Genomic DNA, 21,138 nt, shown 5'->3' on the forward strand with positions numbered 1-21,138 from the left:
TCCAGTCTTTGACTAACCTTTTGATATTTTCTTATATAGGAGTTACTTATATAGGAAAATTAACCTGAGTTTGGGGTTCTTTTGTTATGTTTGTTTAAATTAGTAAATAATAAATGCTGATGATGATAAGTGATGATAAATGTTGAGATTTCTGGTCCCATAGTGTGTCTGTAATGGGTGTGGGGGTGAGGAGGGCTGAGTGTCAAGAGCTGTGTGTGGGTAAATGGGTAGAGAGCTGTGTGATGGGGGGAGGCAGAGAGGGGGCTACCTTACAGCAGCCACACTTGGGATTCTCCTGCCCTCTCCCCCTGCCTGAGAGGCTAGCAGGGAGCAAAAGCCCTGCATGAATCCTCAGCACAGTGAAATAATCCTAAAACTTAACAGCCAGAAGGGTTCTGTGAGTTCTGAAGAACTGCTGTGTGCTGTGGTCATGAAAAGCAGTGATCAGGAGAGGCAGTAGGTACAGCACTGCCCCGTGGGGCTGAGGGCAGTTCCTGGAAGGTGCAGAGCACCATCTAGCTGCAATGTCAGCACCTTGGAAAGCTTTGTCAGGCCCGAGTGTGTCACCTACAGGAAAGTTAACATTGTATGTAGGGGTAAGTCTTGATAAGACTGGGGCAGTAAGTGGTTCTCAGCTGAATTTTAATATGACCTTTTTTACCAGATGAGCTTGTTGAATGATTATTGCAATTATTTTTTTTTAATTTGTTTTAAAAACACTTTTTGAACCCTGATGCACTAAGAAGGTGTTCTGTGTTTTATTCTGCATTTTGAGTCTTTTTGTTTCATTTGATTTTAGAATCTATAACGTGTGTCTTCAGGATCGTAAGTGAATGTGTTGGATTGAATTGCAGTTTCAAGTTTTAGGATAGTTTCTTGGAGCCAGAGAATTTGACAGCTGTTCCTTTTACTTATCTTTAAGTAAACAATTACTTTTGCAGTTAAATATAGGCCCCTGCATTCAAATGTATACTAGCACACCACTCATGTAGAAATGTCTGTTCCCTTAGTCCATTTACTTACAGTTTTCTAAGGCTGTAAACAATTTTAAAACAACCCCCCTCCAAAAAGCAGGCATTTTAAATCTATGTTTGCATTTTAAAAATTTTCCTTATTGTCAAAACATCTTAGAGATTTTATGTTTGAGGACGGAGAATTGACGTGTTCTTGGATGATATGTTGCTTTACTACATTCTTCTACATTCTTTGATTCTGTGAAGTCATAAAATAGTAGTTTTTTTGGCTTTGTTTTGGTGACTTTTTGAAATGTTTACTCAACCATTTTGTTTGGATGGCCAAGGCCTCTACCTCAGTAGCCTGCTTTTGTTGTTGGAACCTGTGCACCTAAAGCATTACAGTGGTAGAAGCAAAATGCCTAGGTTTGTTCCTGGTGGGATTCATCTGGGAGGAGCCTGAAAGTTGGGTACTAATTTATGATGAATGTGCTGCATGCCATAAGTGGTCCTTTGAGAGAGAGATGAGTGTCTTTGTGTGTTGAACATCCATCTGGATGGGAGGAAAATCCCCATGTTCTTTCTGTGGGTGCCTTTGTTTCTCTCTTGATCAAAGAAGGAGCTGAGCTGTCTAGGGAGATTAATCCACTCACTGGTCTGTAGGCAGAACCATGTCTTTTTTTTTTTGGGGCTGAGCATCATCCTCATGCATCATTGCTGCATGGACATCTGGACTGTCTTCACCAGAACTCCTGCTTTGTCCAGGAGTTTGTACAAACAGTGGTACCCACCTGCTCTCTCAAAATCAGAACCCATAAAGATGCTCCAGTAATGAATTGGAAGTAATGAAATGGGATTTATGTTGTTAATTATTCAGTTACCTGCAAGATAGAGATACTGACAGTATGCTGTCTTCTCCCCAGTAGTTTATTCTCAGAGAAAATGTAAAAAAGCATGCATTTGAAACACTGATACCATGCAAGCTGTTGCTTGCCAGGGCAGGCTTTGCTGCCACGGGTATTTCAATCCCTGACCTCTTCTGAGTATTTGAGAACAAGTACCTAACCATGTGCAAGTACCTTTCCTTCTGGGTTGCATTTTCTCATTGCCTCTGCAAGAGGAACCTATTCATGTCCCATGGATGAGAAATGTAGAGAAGGTGCTTGAGAAACGCCGGACTTAACAAAGCATGGAACTGCTTTTCAATATTGAGATTTATGAGTACCCATGATCTTCAGAAATAGCTTATTTTTCTTAATCACTGAAAATTAATATCTTGTCTCATCCTGCAAGTCTCTGATCTGTCTTTCTGACACGTAGGTGGTATTGGTGTTTCCTGTCAGTAAGTTGAATGGTTTTTATGTCCTCTGTATGGTGGTATATTTTGTCACTGGAAATGAAAGACCCTCTCAAGAGGAAAAAATAAGAGAGGGAAGGAGTTTATTATTTTAGTCTTTGGTTGCTTTCTCTTAAAAAAGATATATTAATATTTTGGAAATTGAGACACATAAGTGAAATACTACTTCTAAGTTATTTATAACTTACATCTCCTCCCTGTCAATGTTAGATTAATAGGCCTTTCTGACTCTTTACCTTGGGGGCTCTCTAAGTCTTCCAATTAGCTATTAGCTGTCTGAGAAAAGATTGCCATATTTTATATCATTACTCTGATTTATGATTTGCTTATCTGCTTCTCTTTTTTTCAGATGAATATATCGCCAGTAGCTCTTGCCCGTATTTATGAAGAAGACTTTAAACAAGATATGGCTGCCTTAAAGGTACAAATACTCAAGATTCTAAATTTAAGAGTATTTCTAAGCAATTATTTTGGTAAAGAATCTAGTTTTGAGAGTTTGATCTGAAAAAATAAATTTGTTGCTTGGAAGCTGAGTGCTGATTTACTTTTTCATTCTTCTGGAACGATACTGCACGCATTTTGAGTAAGGAAATATGGGGAGAAGCAATCCTGAGCTTTGGAATGAACAAGTTAAATTTTTGTAGGAGCAAATTTTTTCCATATTCAGTAGATCCTTGATTCACAGATATTGTATATTTACTGTAATGCAGAAGTAGCCTGATTGAAAGCACAAGAAACATGAAATCTCTCATTGAGCTCAGTGCCTTTGCTTCTTGTTTTCCTGTCAGAGGCAGGGAGTAAGCCACTGGGAAAAATTGAGGTTGTTTTGCCACCCCTAAAGTATTTTTTCTGTATGTGTAATCTTAAATACTACTCATGAATTTTTTATGATACTTGCAACTTTTTTTTTTGAAGATAAGATTGAGGAGAATGCTCTTTTAGTTAGTTTGTTTCTTAGAGTGAAGGAGCTCATCGGCAGTGTGTTAAAGAGATGTTACTCTTTCTTTAAGGTTCTTCCTCCTACAGTATATATGAGGGTGACTGACAATATTCCTCAAATAATTTCCTTTATAAAAACAATAATTTCCAGTGGACAAGCTTATGCAACCTCACAAGGTAAGACTTTGAGCAAGGTAACTCCTTGTTCAGCACATGTATAGGAAGTCACTGCTCTTAGTAATCCTGTTTTGGAATCAGATGAGATACCCTGTGCCAGGCTTTCCATCTGTTGCTTAACAGGGTGTGAGTGAATTGTTTGTGATGACATGAGTGGGCAGAACATCTATTACTCAATTTCTAAGTTAAATGTAGATCATTAGTTAATATAATTGTTTACTGTAATAAGCTGCTCTCTAAACTCCTTGGGGAAATCCTGGCCTGGTTTCTACAAGAAAGCTGGGGGAATCTCTGAAGAGGAGCTGTGTATCTCCTATGTGCTGTAAAAGATTGTGTACAAAGCAAAATGTGTGGTTTTCTTTTTTAGCAGAGCTGGTGGCTGTAGAAGAATTCAAGTGCATTGTAACTGGACTAGGTGTAGCTTGAGCTGCAGTAGGTGAGGGGATGGCTGATTGTGCATGGGCAAGGAAGAACCTGGGAGATCTCCAGAATTCAAAGTTTTGCTATGGGCAGAATGAGCATGTGCACAGAGGTTACTGAAAAGCTGGATAACATGGAAACATCTGCTACTACTTTTGCAGTGTTTCTGAATTGCTAAATCAGAATTTCAAATGGGAGTGGAAGAGCACTATGTTTTGCTTTCAGGGAAATGTTATCAAGTTCTCATCAATGTGCCTCATCTTTGCTATACAACTAAACATTTCTTTTGTGTTAGGAAATGTTTATTTTGATGTTAAATCCTGGGGAAAAAGATATGGAGTGTTAACTGCTATTAACCCTGATACCCAAGATGAAGCAGGTAAGTTCATGACATCAGCATGTGTGTGTTAATGCACTGTTTGAATGCATTTTGCATCTGTGTGCAAACTTTCATTCAGCAGTCTGAAACAGTTTTCTAACCTGTTGAGTATAGCTAACGTTCTGGTTAATTAAGATTACAGTGCTTTCGTAGTTATTTTTTGAGGTGCTCACTACTGCCAGTGCAGGATGAAACTATTTTTTTCTTCCTTTCGTCCTTCCCTCTATACTTTTGTTCTGTTGCCTTAGAACAATTAGAATTCTTAAGCAATTTTAATTAAATACTTGGCAGTGGTACATAGAGACTTCCCAGTGAGGTGGTGTTCTTGCTGTTGCACTAGCCAGCAGTGATGTACTCAAGGGCAAACACAAGAAAACCTCACCTACTGTGTTATTTCTGAGGCAGTTGCACTGCTCTGAAGTTAACTGGATGAATTGCTTCCTTCATTACTTGTCACTGGGCTAAGCACCTCTTTGTGTGAGGGTGAGCAATCTCTTCATAGGCTGTGCTAGAGCAGATCTGTACCCTGGACTGTGGGGATGTTGCTGCAGTTCCTGCTTTGCAGGATTGCTGAACCTCTCTGTAGTTTCTGTAAGGATCTGTTTGAGTCTCTGCATCAGAGAATTTGATGCAGGTTTCGTGCATCCTTTTGCAAACTAAAGTTCAGTAGTAGTTCAGTTTTTTTTTTTTTTTAAATCTGTTTGTAATTACTGAAAATGCCTTGGAGGCTGATGCTCAGGTGCAGCTAGAACTTCTCACAGTTCTGCTCTGGAGTTGTTTCAGCATTACAGCTTACAGAGGGAATGCTTCTTGTCAGTTATTTAGAGGTAATTACTGAACTGCAAAGAGCCAGCTGCCTCCTGGGCTGCACAGGGAAGAAGATTGTGGAGGTGATCCTTCTCTGACCTGCTTGCCAGCAGGCCAATGGAGATGATCCTCCTCTGCTCAGCACTGGTGAGACATGCCTGGAGTGCTGGGCTCCCTAGAACAGCAGTGGTATGGACATTGTGGAGAAAGGCCTGCAAAGGGCCACAGATATGGTGGAGGTACTGGAGCATCTTTCATATGAGGAAAAGCAGACAGAGCTTGGACAGCCTGGAGAAGAGAAGGTTCAGGGGCATCCTACCCATGTGCACTCATGTAGAATAGAGCAGATGGAGCCAGGGTTTTCTTAGTGGTGCTTGGTGATGGAACAAGAGGCACTGATCGCAACTTGAAACACAGGAAATTCCATTTAAAGCTAAAAAAAAATCCTTTTTACCCTGAGGATGGTCAACACAAATCATGTTGCTCAGAGAGGCTGTGGGGTTTCCATCCTTGGTGATAATCAAAGCCTGACTGGACACCATCCTGGGCAGCTTACTGTAGTTGCACATGCTCTGAGAAGGGGGTTGGATTAGTGTCCCCAGATGTGCCTTCCAGCCTCAGCTGTGACTGATGATGTGTTTTACCCTGCTTCTCCTCTAGTCAACACTAAATGTTCTTATTTCTAGAGATTTTGACTTGTTTTGCTTACAACTGAGAAGTTGAAGAGTACTCTTTTATAGCAGTATACTCAAAAAAGGGCAAAAGAGGGTTGGAGTCAGCAGATACTGGTCAGTCAGAACTTGGCAATCTAGTGGAAGAGCCCAGGTGAAGATTCAGTGGATAAAACTAGGGTTATATTTCTGTCTCTTTAGTTCTTAGGAATTTTGAGTTGTATGATTCTAAATGTGAGGTCATGTATTTGTCAGAAAGGAAGTCCAGGGTCCAGAATCCTGTTCTGCAGCTCCTGCCAGGGAGTGCTGTGTATTTGACTGGAGGTTAGGAGTCAGCAGAGATGAACAGTCCTGCAGTATTGTGACAAAAAGGACTGCATCCTTGGCAGTGTAATAAAGGAAGGAGCAAATAGCTGGGAGAAAACCTTTGCAGAGATCTCATGGGTCAAAATGAAAAAAATTATGTAAAATTTTCTGTAAAAAAAACTTGTGCTGAAAAATTGCTTCTGTCCAAGAATAGTTTTGATTCTTACCTATGTGTGCTTTGTTTTATAGAATCTAAACCACAAAGTACTTGTGTCCCAGAGAAAAAAATTGTGGGGTGTTTGTTTGTGTGTTTTGATTTGATTTTTATTACCATTCCTGCTGCAGTGCAGTCAGTTTGTCCTGAGGAAACTGCCTGATGTGTAACTAAATGAATGAAAAATCAGGCAAACCAGGGAAGGATAAAAGGACTGGTAGGATAGGATGTATTAAGGAATCTTGAATCCATCTTTGTAGCTTGTCAAAATCTATTTCAATATTTCACTTCTCCCCTGTGTGAGGGGGAAAGGAGGGAAGTTGTAGTGAAAAGAAGTTGATTGAAGGGGATTAAAATCAGAGTAGTTCACTAAACACACATTTCCTTTTGCTTTCATTTGGTCATTATTTGTCTTTGAGACATATCCCATTAACAAATCACTTATTCTTGCCAGTTGATTCTGATAAACGACATGGGAAAGATTTTGCCCTGTGGAAGGCTGCCAAGCCTCAAGAGCTGTCTTGGAATTCTCCCTGGGGAAAAGGACGACCTGGCTGGCACATTGAATGTTCCACAATATCAAGGTCAGACTTCTTGGATTTTGATAAATGTAATGCTATTTTTTTTTTGTTTGTTTTCAGTCACAGTACAATGATAGCAGCAGTACTGAAAGTGATTTCTGATCAGTAGATAGCACTGGTTTTAATGTGACCATTTTATGCAACTTGGGATGTCACTTGTGGCCCAGATAAACTCTGCTTCACCTTTCTGTCCCAACTGTCTATGTTTTGGCACATTCTTTTGAGTCAGACTTAAGACTCTGTGCTTAAAATATGGTACATGGGGTCACACTGTCAATTTAACTTGGACTGAATAACCAAAGGTTTGGTGAAAAGTATAGTAGCTCTTTCAATCTCCATCAGACCTAGTTCAGGATGTGGGTGTCAGGAGGACAGGATGTGGGATTCCAGCTTGATCTATGAGATCTTGCAGTCTTTATCTTAGCAGCAGCTGTGGATGTTCATGCTAATAATCTAAGTGTTACTCATCTTTCTTGCTGAGTAGTGTTTTGCTTGCAGTTGGTTTGATGTAATTTGCTCTTAATTTAAAGTTTTATTTTCACCACAGGAGAAAAAGTCTTCACTCCTGGAAGATTGATAGTGTACTTAGTTCTGCATTAGTCTCAGATCTTTTTTTGGAAGCTAATAACAAATAGTTTAGATCTGACCTTGTTTAGCTTAAATTTTCAGCTAAAGCTGAAAGGAGGTGGAACCAGCTGCTTTAGGTTTCTCTTTCATATGCTTTTCTGGTGCACCTGGGATTGCTAGTAATTTCTACCTACTCATGAAAAGTGTTTATAAGGGTGATTTTCTGTCTGTAAATAGTTTCAGCATAGTGAGGCAGCTCTTAAAGCTGTCAAAGTGCACAAAATCATGCTGTGTTTGATGTACAACCTGTGACAGAAGTGCACAGATAAGAAGTGCCAGTTACAACATGGCTTGTCTGCTAATACAGTACTGTTTATAGTCTGCATTTCTTTCTGTAAAAATGTATTTTACTGAGACTGGTTGAGGCTCCTGCCATATAAATAGAAGCTGACCCATGGAGAGCAGAAGTGTAGTAATCTTGGACTGTGAAAAATGGAGAGCTTACTTTGGTAAGTGACCTAAAATAATTTGCTGTCCCAGTCAGCTGTTGTAGGCCCATTTTTGAGCAATATTTACTTAGCTGTCTGTTTTGCCAAGTATCTCAAAGCACTTCAACAAAGTTAGGTGAATAATTTTGAGAAGTCTGTGAATGTGGAGTCTCTGGTCTCTAGAGCAGCCCAGGAGGAGGGAATCCCCTGGTTTGACCCCCTCAGGTGTGATCTCTCTGCATTTTCCCTTGTGGTGATGTGGGTGGTTCCTCCTGTCCCTGTGCACTAGGCAGATCCATCTGTCACCTCTCTCCAGCTCTCAGTGGTTTTCTTGGAGGAAACAGCAAGTGCTCCTCTTTGAGTGGCACAAGGGAAGGTGAAGGTCAATCCTGGGAAGATTTGTGCTTTAGCTGGTTTTGAAGCAGGCAGAGGCAGAGAAGGATGAACTTGGGAGATGATGGCAGCTGCTCTTTCTTCCCTCCTCTCTTCTCCTCCTTGTCTTTTCCTCCTGAGCACCAACAGCTTCTGCAAAGCCCTCATGTGGCACAATGTTAGCAGCATGTTTTGTCTCAAAAAGGGACCAAAGTATTAATGTTTAGCCAGCTACCAGGAGCACCTTGTTAAGGTGACATATGAGAGGCCTGTGTGTTCATAGGTTTGCATCTTTCCCTGCTTGAGCACTCCTGGTTTCTGAGCAGGTAAGGTTGACTTGTGTAATCTTTTGTTTAACACATAGGCAAAATAAAGTTGCTAACCTGCCCAGCTTGACCTGACTGCACACACTATTGTCTGAATCCTTACAGAAAAGGTACAAGATAAGGAAGAGTAATACTGAATTTATAGAAATAAGTTGTTAGGTTTGTACATAAAGACACTTGTCTGATACTGAAACTGTAGCAGAACAAGGAAAGGAGACACCCTGCTTGTTGTCCTTTAAGGCAGAAAAATAATTGCTTCTACTAAGAACAGATATGACTGTGAACAGATATGGGTCCTGTCCATACAAGTTCTGCTGCAGTTTTGGTATCCAAGATATATGTTAAAGTCTTGTTTTAAAACTGCAGTTACTAAACTGTACACTTAAATTTATGTTGTTTTGTCTTACCTGCATTTATTTTTACAAAAAAAGTGTTCTACTTACTGATTGGGAAAATATTGTTACAGTGCAGTATTTGGAAAGCAGCTGGACATCCATACTGGTGGAATAGATCTTGCATTTCCTCATCATGAAAATGAAATTGCACAGTGTGAGGTGTATCATCAGTGTGAGCAATGGGGGAATTACTTTTTGCATTCTGGTAAGTAAAATATTGATCTTGAGATCAGGCTTCTTGAGAGGCCTGTACAAATACAGTAGTTTGGGTTTTTTAAGTTTGATATTTTATGCTATGAAAACACATTACACTGACTGGCATTATGTAGAACTTTTCCTTGCTCCCTCTGCACAAAAGTGCTTGATTCAGTGAAGTTTGTCCTGTACAGTGCTTTGAACCATATGACTGATGGCTCTGGTGCTGGTGCCATTGATGGAAACCTTGACATTTGTTCTTCCTGTTGCAGTTGTGGTGATTCTGGATGGACAGCTGAAGTCAGTAGAAAGTCAGATTCAGGTCTGCAGCCTCTCTTTTGCTGATTAGTATTTTGGACAGGTTGTCTTTGTGAACTCTTGCAGCTGCTTCTCTGAGTAGAAGAGCTGCAGAGTTAAGCCTGTGGTACACTCTGGGAATTACATGAGCTTTCATTTTTATATATTTGTACTGTATGGGATGAATATTGAATTCTAGTTTCAGTTCCCAGTGTAGAGCCTGCTGTAAATCAATAGCAGTTGTCCAGAGGCTGGTGCATCCTCCAGGGTGTGCTTTGTTCTTGAGGTGCTGTGGAATCAATCCTCTGTACTTCCACTGAGATGTACTGCTTACAGTCAAGTGGAGCCTTCTGTTGGCAGACCAGTGAATCTGGGTTCTCAGACTTGGAGCTGAAACTGTAGGGGAAATATTTTTTGATACCAGCTAAATAAAGAGGAGTCAATTAAAAAAAAAACAGGGGAAAACTTAATTCCAAGGGCAATTTGTACACTGAGGTTTTCCAGGAGCTGACAGATTACATTCATTAAGTCAAAAAGTCTTGTTGGAGGATGGTGGTGTGAATTATTTAGGGCAAATGAATCAGCTTCAGAAACAATTTATTCTGCTAACAGACTTCAGAATTTTAGCAGCTCAGAATTGGAGGAGCAATCCCCATTAGAGGAAGAAAATCCCTGCACTGGGGATAAATCTTACAAGGACTCTATTTTTAGACTGCTTGTACTCTGGGAAGAGTGCCAAACCAAAGTTATGAAAATCCTTGTGTTTTGTATTCTTGAATGAAATCATTCTAAGTACTGAAACTCTTGGAAGAGGAATATTAATTCAAATTCAGATGTTACTGGTACCTTTTTAGGAAAACAGAACCCAGCTATTTTAATCTTGTTTGCCTGAAGTTAAGTAAGTCAGTATTTAGGCACCTTTGCAAAAGAGAAAAAGTAATCTTACCCAGGCTCTTCCCCTTCTCCCAGGAAAATTTTGGTTGTAGGTTTTACTTGAGTCACAAGAGATGCAGGTACCCAGCTGGGTCTGACAGCCTGAATATACTTATTGAGTGTCCCAGGTTTGAGGATGCAGTAGTGAATTAGGCTTTGACTGCTAACAGACAGGACAGATAGTGAAAGCAAGGTTTTTTTATCATGGATAGCTGCTGTAGCTGGTTCTGCATCCATAGATTTTTTGATTCATTCCTACTCTCCTTAGAGTTTGTTATGCAAAATTAAATTTTGAGCTGGTCACTGTAGGACTGGAGGTAGTATTCTCATGGTGAGTTCCTGCTGCTTTGAATCAATATCAGAAATAGCTGAGAAGTGAAACTGTGAGCTTTTCAGGTCCAGTTATCAGGCCTGAGCTTGTTGCTTTCATGTCCAGATGAGCGTAATGGGGATTTTATCTACTTGTGGAAGCAAGAGGGTTTCAGGCAAGGCTGCAAATCAGCTCTGTGCAGTGAGTAGCACAAAGTGTGACAGCTGCATAGATTGCTGAGCAAGAAAAGCCACTTCTGTCACCACTCATAAAAGCAGATGCACGATCATACATTGTCCTTATGTAGCTCTGAGACATTGGTAACACTGGGCTTCCAAATATGAAAGAATGCAGTGCTGGTAGGGTTTTACAGAGCAAGAGAAATTTATGCTTAAAAATCTGCCTCGGAGTATGATTAAGTGCTGGATGCTGCAGGTCACAGAAGTGCCTAAAATCCCATGCTAGTTGTGGGTGGTTGGTAACTTACAGAATTATTCTTTCATTAGGAGAAGCCTATTAAGGCTTTTAACAACATTTCTGAAATTAGCTGAGTAGTCTTTCAGTGGCAGCATGTTTGCCATCTCTCCAGTGCTGTGAATAATTGGTATTTTCCATCAGTGGTGCTGCTGTGGCTCACCTGGATGAGACCTGGAAGCAGACAACCTCAGGCTATACCTCTCCTATCTTTCTTTGACAGAGCTTTCAGTCCTAAAGCCAAGCTCTACATGCTCTCTTAAATGCAGTGTTACTACCTTTTTCCTGTGCTGCAACCCTGCAAAGCAGTGGTCCATGTACAACTGAAAATTCTAGCAGTGCTCAGAGATCACATTTTAAAATAAACTAATTCAAATTCGGCATTGTAGCTGCATCCCTCCCTCTCCCTGCTTTTTCTCAGTCTCACAAGTCTGGAGAAGTTGAGAATGTGTAGAAAATTCATTTTGCATTTAAGATATTTTGAACCAGTGCTCTAAAACTTTGGGGTAAAAAGTATACTATTAACAGCCACCAGCAAATAATAAATACAGAAGATTGAGTTTTAAGGATTTTTTTAATGTGAGATTGCTGGAAAATATTTCTTAAGATACTTCTGAGAAGTCATCAGTAACAGTAAGGTACTTGTCCTGTGAAGACTGAAACTATTTGCTTGCTTGTTTTTATCAGTTTATTGTCAATTGTGAACAGGGAGACTCATGGTGGTGGTGTTTTTTTTGTTGTTTTTTTTTTTTTTATTTTATTTTATTTTACTTTTTTTTTGTTTGTTTGTTTTAAAATGTTTTAAATGTCTATATTTTAAAATTCACCCACTGTAAGTTTAGAGGATGGAGAGGTGTGCAGGACTGTAGGCAAAGCTATTGAAAAATGTTACCCATTATATTAAAATGTTTGGTGTGTATCCATCATAGCATATGCTGCCTCCAACATTTACAGTGTCTCAGTGCAGTCTTTCTCATTTGCTCCCTATTCAGAAGCACACTTGTTTATCCTGATTAATTACCTTTTTTTTTTTTTTTTTTTTTTTTTACTATAGGGCATTTGCATGTTAAAGGAAGTCAAGAAAAAATGTCAAAGTCATTAAAAAACTACATAACGATTAAGGTAATTTCTTTGTTTGAATTGAAGCAATTTTGTAGGTTTGTAATATGTAAATATTAATCACAGCTCTCTTTTGAGAAAACTTTGGAATATGTGCTTGTGCTGCAGTGTTTCTCTAGTACTGATATATCTGTTACTGTGGATCTGGATGTAGGATACCTGCTCAGATTCATGGTTTGCTTGTAATGATGGATCTTGCTGAGCTGAGGGTGTTTATAGGAGCAGTTTGTGCCCAGTACCAGGATCCTGCACTATGGATTTGTGGTTGGACTTGACAGTCTCAGGGTCTTTTCCAACCTTCTGTAGTGATGAGTTCTCATCAGTCTGTCTTAGCAGTGCTTTGAAAAAGCATGGACTTGGAAAAGATGGTTGTTTTTCCTTGTCCTTTTTTAGGTAAAATGGGATATAGTGTCAGTGTTTTGTCAGGAAGCTACTGGGTATCCTGAGCTACACTATTGCAGCAGTCTCTCCCATTACCCTTTATTTTGATACAGTGACCTTTGTGATGCACAGAGGCTTTTCCTTTTGATACCCACGAGCCACATTACTATGTTATATTTCACTGTGTCCCCAGGTCTTTGGTGTGGCCCAGAGCAGGGTTTCTCTGCCGGTTTTCTGTGATACAGCTGTGGGTGGGGGTGGCTCCCATTGTGGCTGATGCCTTCTGCTGGATTAGAGTGATTTCCTTCCTTTAGACAAAACTTGGGAAGCTGCTTTGGCATATATGTTCTCCTTTGCCCTCTTGGAAGAATTAATTAAAATTCCTTTAAAAAGAAGTTCAGTATGAACTGCTTTATTCTTAAGTCCTTTGGTGCTGTCTGGGTACAGTTAAGCCCTGTTTCCTTGGAGCTCTCAATTTTCACAGAAATCTCATGAATCTCAGCAGATGTTATAGACAGGGTGGAGAAATGACCACAAATGTAGTGCATGGAGTTAAAAGCAGCATATAAAAATGTTTCCCTCCATGTCCCTCTAGATGACACATCTTGTGTTGAGGAAACAAATATTTCAGGTCTGTCTCTCTTTCCTTGTGAATCTCTGCTTTTCATGTCTGCCCTTACACATGGCTAACAAGTATTAATCCTTCCTGGGAAGTAACTTTCAGTCCAGTAAAACAATTTTTTTCCTATACACCTGCCTGGCACCTTGAAAGTTAAGCTCTACATGGAAGATTTTATGCCTGTGCCAGAAGAGGGGTGGTCTGTCCAGGATCTTCTCATAGTCCAGCCAGTTGCCACCTGCATCCCAGGCTGTCACCTGGGCATAGCAGCCCTGCATCCCCTGCATCCAGCTGCTCTGTTTGTCACCCCTTGTACCCTACTCCAGTTTTTTTCTTTCTTTTTTTAAATAGCTATTAATTCTGATGCCAAAAATCAAAGAGATTGTGATAACACAGGGCCAAGCAGCCTGCTTTCAAAGAGCTGTGATTCTTCATCTCTTTTCTGTTTTTAAAGAAATACAGAGTTTTTTCTAGTTTGGGTGGTTTTTTCCCAAATTTGAATTTGTTTCCATACTGTACTCCTATTGTTCTACCTCTGTATATTAGTGTAAAGCTTCTGGGCATATTTGGTACACTTACCTATATCAGTTTATTTTAAAAGCGCACAACAAACAAAAGAGCACTCACCAAAACAATCAGCATCACTGTTTCTTGGTTGCGATTGCCTCAATTATTCCTGTTTTCACTTGAGAGACAGTACATTGCTGTTCAGGCTGGTTTAGTCTTGTAGCAGGAGTCTTATTTCAGAATGTGAGATTTAAGCAAATGACACTTCCCACATTTTCTCACTTGTACTGGCTTCTTATGATTTTTGATTTTTATGGCACTTCAGTGATCCTCACCAGTTTGCAAATTAAAAAAAAAAAAGAGCAGAAGTGCAATAGTCACAGTCAATCTACCACAGTGTCCAGCCTTACTGAGAGCAGGGTTGGAATTGATTGAATGTTTTATTAGTGTACCTTCCAAACATTTAAATTGTTCGTTATACTATTAATATAAACTAATTGTTCTAGTAGTAATACTAATAGTTTACTGTTTACTGGAGTAAATTCTTTGTAAAGCTAGATAAATATTAGAGTGGAGTTTATTAGACCTCATAATTAACACAGATAATTCTTTTTATATAGGATTTATCTTTGTTCACTCCCCATGTTTCTTCATATTCTAGTCCTGCAGAAAAAGTACACTTATTTTCCTTTTCAATAAATCTTTTTTTTTTTAAGTTTGCAAAACTCAGGAGCTTTCTTTTCTGTAAGATTGTATCCCAGTCTTAGTCTGATAATTTAATTTTGGTTTTTTTTTTGCAAAGTTCTTTATATAGTGTATGTTTGATTGTACTTGCGAAATAATTGTCACTGTTTTATATTGGACATTGTGTGTATATTTGTATCTTGTATATATGTATGCACATCTGTCTTATATGGAATTGAATTTTATTTAGTTTAGCTTTTAAAGCAGTGTTAGAGTTTAAAGATTCTATGCCTATCTTAAATTGCAAAGCTGTGATATTTGTCATGTTAATTTGAAAAACAAGGGGTGGAAGAGCTCCTGAAATTGATATCATGCTAAAGCTGTCTTTTTGTGCATGGAGTTTAGGATTTCCTGAAGAAATGTTCATCAGATCAATTCAGGATGTTTTGTTTGCGTGGCAGATACAGCTCAGGTAAGGAAAAGCCCCTTAGCTGTTGAGCTTTCCCAGCTGGCAGTGTGGATGTGGAGCCAGCTCCCTCTGAGGCTGTGCAGTTCCAAAATTCTATGGGTGGAAAGGTTTTGGTGGTGCTCTGTGGGGCTGCTTCTTGGCTAGCATTTAGAAAATTGTCTTTTGTGAGCACAGTACATAACCATTCATTTAAATACCTTCTTGAGCTGCAGTTAGTTGTGGCTCTCAGTTAATTGCACTTTTAATTAATGAATTACCTCCGTCTCTGATTTGCATTTGTTGTAGTTGCTTGTATTGCAGTCACGATCAGCTGCTGCTGGAGACATATCTAGATGGAGCTGTGGCTTATATTCCTGTAGGGTAGGATGAGGGCTGGCTAATAATTTTTTATCTCCCTGCTGTGTTACCATTTTGTCCTGTGGAGTTCCTGAGTGTTCAGGCAGTTCTGTGGTGCAGTGCAGCTCTCTCAGACAAGCACATGATAACCTAATGATCATCTTAGCCTGGCAGATCATGTCTCTGCTGGTGGGGAGAGGTGTGAGAGATTCTGTCAGCTTCCCTATCTACCCCATAGTGTTTCCAGCAGGTAGGTGCTACTTTGAGCTGGAAGAGGTTTTCATATGTCTGTGTTCTTACCAGTTTATTGAGGCCTGGCAAAAGCAGATGATAGTACCTTAACCACTGCTGTGTCACTTGGCTTGTTGGTTGTCCTGGCATGGCAAGGGAATGGTGGAGCATGGGGCAGCAGCTGCTGTGCTGTTCCAGTGGGCCTCCATCTGCCTTGGTAAAGCACCTGTAGCTGTGTGACTGTGAATGAAAGCTGGCATGGCCAAGGCTCTGGGGCATTGCTCGTGCCTGTCAGCATTCAGTGTGCTGCCAGTCTTTATAGTCATGCAGTCATTGGATGAGAAGTCTTTCTGCTTGTTAATACTGCTAGCTGCCTTTCAGGAGCCATCCATGTGATTTTCCTGGAGGATCCTCCCTCTCCTAGGACAGCTGAAGGCATCAGGAAAGGAATAGATCCCTGCAGTATTTCAAAGCTTGGGATAGTAAAGAGAGGTGGTTATTAACTTCCTCTCCACTGTGATAGAGCAGGATGCATCCAATTGGAAGGTCTGCTGCAGAACAGCATCCTGTTTGGGGCAGGCAGTGGGTTGGTGGCATGCTTGGCTGTTCTGGGATGATGCTGCAGGGCAGTGGCACACTTGGCTGATTTCCTCTTTTAGGAGATGAAATACCTTGTGTACACTTAAGTGGTTCCCTGGCTGAGAGAACCTGGGAGTAGTGAACAAATGTGTGTTTAAAACAAAAGAAAATAATACCTACTACACTATCATATGTATGTTTGTCATGTAAACAAGAGCCAAATGTCTGGTAGTTTCTAACCTTGCCTCAGGACAAGGAATGGCACTGGACCCCTGCAGTGGAGTGTGCCTGCAGACTTTCTTCACTCCCTGTCAGCTGGCTGCATTTGAACCTGTGCTTTTTACATTACTTCTAGGATAAACACCTTCCTGAAGTTGAAAAAGAACACTACCTGTGTGGATGTGGGTGGCTTTGATGAAAGGATATAGTGGTGTCATATCAGAGTTTAAGGCAGTTGGCAGGTAAGGGTTGCTCAGAAGTCTCCACTTGCCACCACCACCATATGAGGCTGTGTGCATTATTAGCTTCCCAAAAAAGAGCCAGAGTTGGTCTCTGCTGAGCCAGGTATTCATTCTGCTGCCTGTCAGCTTGTATCCCTGCTATAGTCACTTTGGTCTAAACATAAGTTTACTGCACTCCTTCTCATCTGGCTGTTTGCTCATATTTTTATTAGAAGTGAGATCTCAAGCACTTTCTGTTTGTTTCTTAAAAGGTTTTTATAGGCTAGATCCATGGGTGATGGTTCCTGCCATCCCCACCTGCCAAAGAAAGCCTTTTGTTAAATCCAGGTTTGGGGGTCAGGTGGCACCATAAACATTGGGTTGAATGTGTAAAACAGATCTTTGTTGGCCTGTGGATGAGGGCAGCTCCTGACATTTGGAAATGACTTGTGATTGATAATGTGGTTTCTTGGGCTTGGAGTGGGCCTTTTTTGTTCTCTGAGCTACCCCCTTGTCTCTATGTGTGCTAACAGGCACAAATAGAGACAAATGTGACTCCAGACTGCCTTAGTCTTGGAGGGGGCAAAGGTTGAAAGGGGGTACGTACGTTTCATGGGACTGGAGTCCCTTCCTGTGCTGATTATTGTCAGAGGGAGGATAGAGCTGCATGCCTTGCTTGTGGGAAAGAGGAGAAAAGTCAGAGAGAAGAGACTTTGATCATCCTTCCATAATGTTTTCCTGCATGGGGGTCCTCTGCTTCATTGCCCTCTCTGCCTGCTTGTGCTGGTGATGCAGAGCTGCTCAGGGTGAAGCTAAGCTCTGGGGGCAGTGGTGATTATCTGGGCATTTTGCTTTGGCTGGTGCCTCTGGCTGTTCCCTTCTTGGCCTGAATCACCACCCTGTGGCCCATCTGAGGCTGTTGGGAAAATGGCTCCTAGGTATCCTAGGCAGCAGCATGGTGACCCTCCACCGATGTGCCAGCTGCTTGAAAGGAGAGGTGTCATCTCTGAAGTCCTGTGGGACCCTGCTGTAAGGCAGCACTTTTCCTCTTGCATATCTCATCAGCAGTAGCTTCACTTTATGCACTTTATGCCACAGGCAGTGGGGTTCTGTCTCCAGAATGCTCTTCTGGTCACCAGAAATGCTCAGGTGATTTATTTTGTGAACCTGAGTGAACTGCAGTGTTTTGACCTCTCTGGTGTGCAATTACTTGTTAGTGCTAATAAATAAATGTGTTTTGATGGTGCATTGATGATGCTGTTGGTGGCAAAGGAGGGAAGGAGTGGGGAGCACAGTGAAGGTTTATAGGGCCAGGCTTGCCTGTGCTGCATTGTGGGTTTGCAGTGCCTGCAGCCAGTGGTTTGGGAGTATACCCTCAACTGGGGTTGAAGAATGGCTTGAAGCAAAGTAGGTTTCATTAGGATAAACTTTTATCAAGTATTCCTTGCAGAATTCTTGTAACCAGGTTAATCAATTGAGTAATCCTCGTGTATATAAATGATCACTCTCAGTGTCTCACTGAGTTATAGAGGTCTGTAAATTGGTCTTTTTGAAAACTGAGTAACACTTGATTTAATGAGGCAGTAATGCAGATTTTTAATTATACACGAATGAAAAATCTGACAAATACAGGGCAAGACTTACACCTTTTTTACACTGGGGAAAATCCTATAGAAAGTCTTTTTAAACAGTTAGAATTCCTTAGGATTTAGGCTAATGGAGCTGAGATCTATCTCACATCTGGCTGCTTTTTCCTTGGTAAGACTGTCTGCTCTAAAAAAATCTGTCTGGGCATCAGGTAATTGTACTAAGTAGTTGAATGTACCATGGACAGGACCAGAGGTGAGATTTCTGTGGAAATTATGGGTGATGTTCAGTGCCGGTATTAGGAGTATGCTGGCAGCTGTAGTTTGGATGTGCCTTATTGCAGAGGTCAGATATACAGCTGTGAAGCAATACTGCACTGGCTATGAATGCTCTGGTGTGATACTGGGGCAAGGAATGCATTCAAACTTAGGCCTGTCCTAGGTGGCCACAACTTCCACTGAAGTCAGATGAGCTCTCCTATGTGGGGTCAGAAAGCTTTTCTACAGAAAATTACTGTACAAATACAAAAAAGCCTTTCACTGATAGCAGTTCCCAGTAAAAGTGACAGGGAGCTAGTCTGGCATCTGCACGTTGCAGGGTGCAGGCAAGGTGAGAGGAGCCTGAGCTCCTGCTAGCAGGAGTGGACTCTGGAAGTTCCCAAAGTGGAATTGCCTGCCAAAGCTGAGGTCTGCCTGAATGCAATGGGGATGTCTGTGCATGGATGCCTGGTTAGTGGTAGGGCTAATGTTTCTGCAGCTGGTGGAAGAGAAGCTCTGTAGGGTTCCTATACAGCACATCTCATTGTAAAGTGGAGCTCAGCTGTGGATGCAAGGAATCATTTACTTTGAGGTTTTATCTTTCTTTCCAGTGGCCATAAGAGGCTTTGATATGTGTGTGATGAATCCCACTCCAGACATGCCCTTATGTGTTTAAGCAACTTATATTTTCTCTAAAAATAGCTTTCTCAAAGTGATAATGGTCGATTTCTCTTTGATGTTGTGAGGGAATTGTTCAGGAGTTAGATCACAAATTTTAGGTTCATCTAGATTTTAGATGTTGGTGAAGCAGCCCTTTAAACAGTCAGTGGTGAGGGTTAGGCCTCTTTGGAGGTCTCCAAATACAGATTGTGTCTACCTGATTTAGAATAGGCACAAAATTAGAGGTATATTTCATCATCACTAGAACACTTAGAAATATATCAAATCCTAATGCTTTGGATTGAAAACTTTGCAGAGAGATTCAGTAATGGAAAAAAAAAATAGTAATTGCTTCAGTAAACTTCCAGATTCAACTTTTTGAATCAGTTTGATACATTTTCCAGTAGGTTATACTTTGTCATTTGTAGTGATAGTCTTTTATATTGATTAAATTCACCTGGTGTGCATGAAAAATGGAGATTCTAATTAAATGTGCAATTAATTGTAAGAAGTTTGTTGTATGAGTAATAACAAACTTCTCCTTTCTTTACAAATACTATTCCTATGTATGAAAGACAGCATTCTCTCCATCATAATGCCTTAATTTCTTTATTTCTTAGCAGTAGAATTTAGCGAGGAGAGCATGGAAGATGCAAAGAACCTTCTTCAGTCAGTCTCCTCATTTATTAGAGATGCAAATGCTTATATAAAAGGACAGCTGTTGTGTGACCCTGTTAGAGAAGACATATTGTGGGAAAGGTAAGTGCACTCCTGTATCTTTAAAGACTGTGATTATGTGAGCAGTAGTTCACTGTCAGACTCAGAGGTTCTGTTTAAGAAGCAAGAAAGGACTAAGCAGCAGTCTTCCCTCCCAGCCCAAAAACCAAGGCAAGGTTTTTTTAAAAATTCTCTTTCTAGCCAGCTGTTTTTGCCCATAGTCTGCTACACTCAGTTCATTGTGTTTTTAAGATCTGTGCTACTTATCTAGTGTGCCTGTTCTAACACAGGTGTCTTTGCCCCTTGAGAGTGATGCAGGAGGCAAAGCTGTGGCAGCTGTGGGGCTCCCCAGTTTGTAGGTAGAGCTGGGCAGGAGTGACTGGAGAAGAAAGAGGATAACTGAAGAGTGACACCTTGGGCATATGAATTTGTAATCAAGCTGACTGGCACTGTGGTGTGCAGCAGAGGAGAGAAGGGGCTACTGAGAGATTGGCCATGGGCTGGGATATCACAGGGAAGGGAACAGTTACAATTGTTGTGACCCTGATAATGGTGAGGAGAATCCTTTGGAGTCCATTATGAAAACCAGATTATCTTCAGGACTGAGATGTGCTGTGTATTGGGTGCAAAGCTGAGAGCAGGAGCACAGTGCTCTGGAGTCAAGGTAGGAGGGGTGAATACCCTGAAGCAACGTTGGTGCGGGCAGCTCTAGGCTGTAGAATCAGAGGGGAGACAGTCTGTGTTGTAGAGGTGAGAGGCAGCTTATTGTGGCTCAGGTGCCTCACTGCTGGGAAGCTTGTGGCTGCACTGACTGAGGGTTGCAAAGGGCACTGGAACATGATACAGGAAAGTAGAGTTGCATTAAGTAGCTGTGGTATTTGGCAAAAGCAAATCCTTCAGCAGGAGGCTGCAGGGGATCTGTTGCTGCAAGATAAAGCTGAGAGGCATGAGGAAGTTGAAATGGATAATCAGTAGGGGACATGTGGGAGGGCACAACTTGTGTATTCTTAGGTGTAAAAACAACTAAAATGAAACAAAGCTCTTAATTAGCAAAGTGTTAGATACTCAGTGGAGAGGGGAAGCTTGCAGGGAAAAGTGTTGGGAGGAATAAATTAGAACAGCAGCCATCCAGTACCTGAGGGGAGGTAGGCATTCCAGGCAAAAAAAATCAGAAACAGGCAAAATAAGGCTCAGGAGAGCCCCAGAGATGCTAGGATAGCTTAAGGTTCCCCAGTTAACCCTGCTCCTTGCACTTTTTTGGGAATTGGCATCCTTGGGCCAGTGCTGTCAAGCTCTGGTTTGCCTGGCTGTGTATAGGAGCAGGCTGCCAGCTGTTTGTAGCTCCCCACTTATCTCTGCTGCTCTCCTCATCTCCCTCTCCAAGTGGCTGC

General features: G+C 41.0%; 1 protein-coding gene across 4 annotated transcripts in view; it reads left to right on the forward strand.

Moving 5' to 3' along the window:
• Positions 1–21,138, forward strand: part of CARS2 (cysteinyl-tRNA synthetase 2, mitochondrial) — a 42,817-nt gene that overhangs the window by 11,676 nt on the left and 10,003 nt on the right. For 3 of the 4 annotated variants that reach the window (XR_008841731.1, XM_056505053.1, XM_056505030.1), the window contains exons 4-11: positions 2,660–2,731; positions 3,321–3,426; positions 4,142–4,225; positions 6,678–6,807; positions 9,024–9,157; positions 12,216–12,283; positions 14,877–14,943; positions 19,651–19,789. Coding sequence is in view for 3 of the 4 variants with exons in the window: in XM_056505053.1 (XP_056361028.1) it covers positions 2,660–2,731; positions 3,321–3,426; positions 4,142–4,225; positions 6,678–6,807; positions 9,024–9,157; positions 12,216–12,283; positions 14,877–14,943; positions 19,651–19,789 (800 nt within the window). In the remaining variant the exon portion in view is untranslated. The remainder of the gene's footprint in view (positions 1–2,659; positions 2,732–3,320; positions 3,427–4,141; positions 4,226–6,677; positions 6,808–9,023; positions 9,158–12,215; positions 12,284–14,876; positions 14,944–19,650; positions 19,790–21,138) is intronic. The other variant, XM_056505042.1, reaches the window with a different exon arrangement.

Source organism: Oenanthe melanoleuca, chromosome 1, assembly GCF_029582105.1.
Source record: "Oenanthe melanoleuca isolate GR-GAL-2019-014 chromosome 1, OMel1.0, whole genome shotgun sequence".
NCBI classification, from domain to species: Eukaryota; Metazoa; Chordata; class Aves; order Passeriformes; family Muscicapidae; genus Oenanthe; species Oenanthe melanoleuca.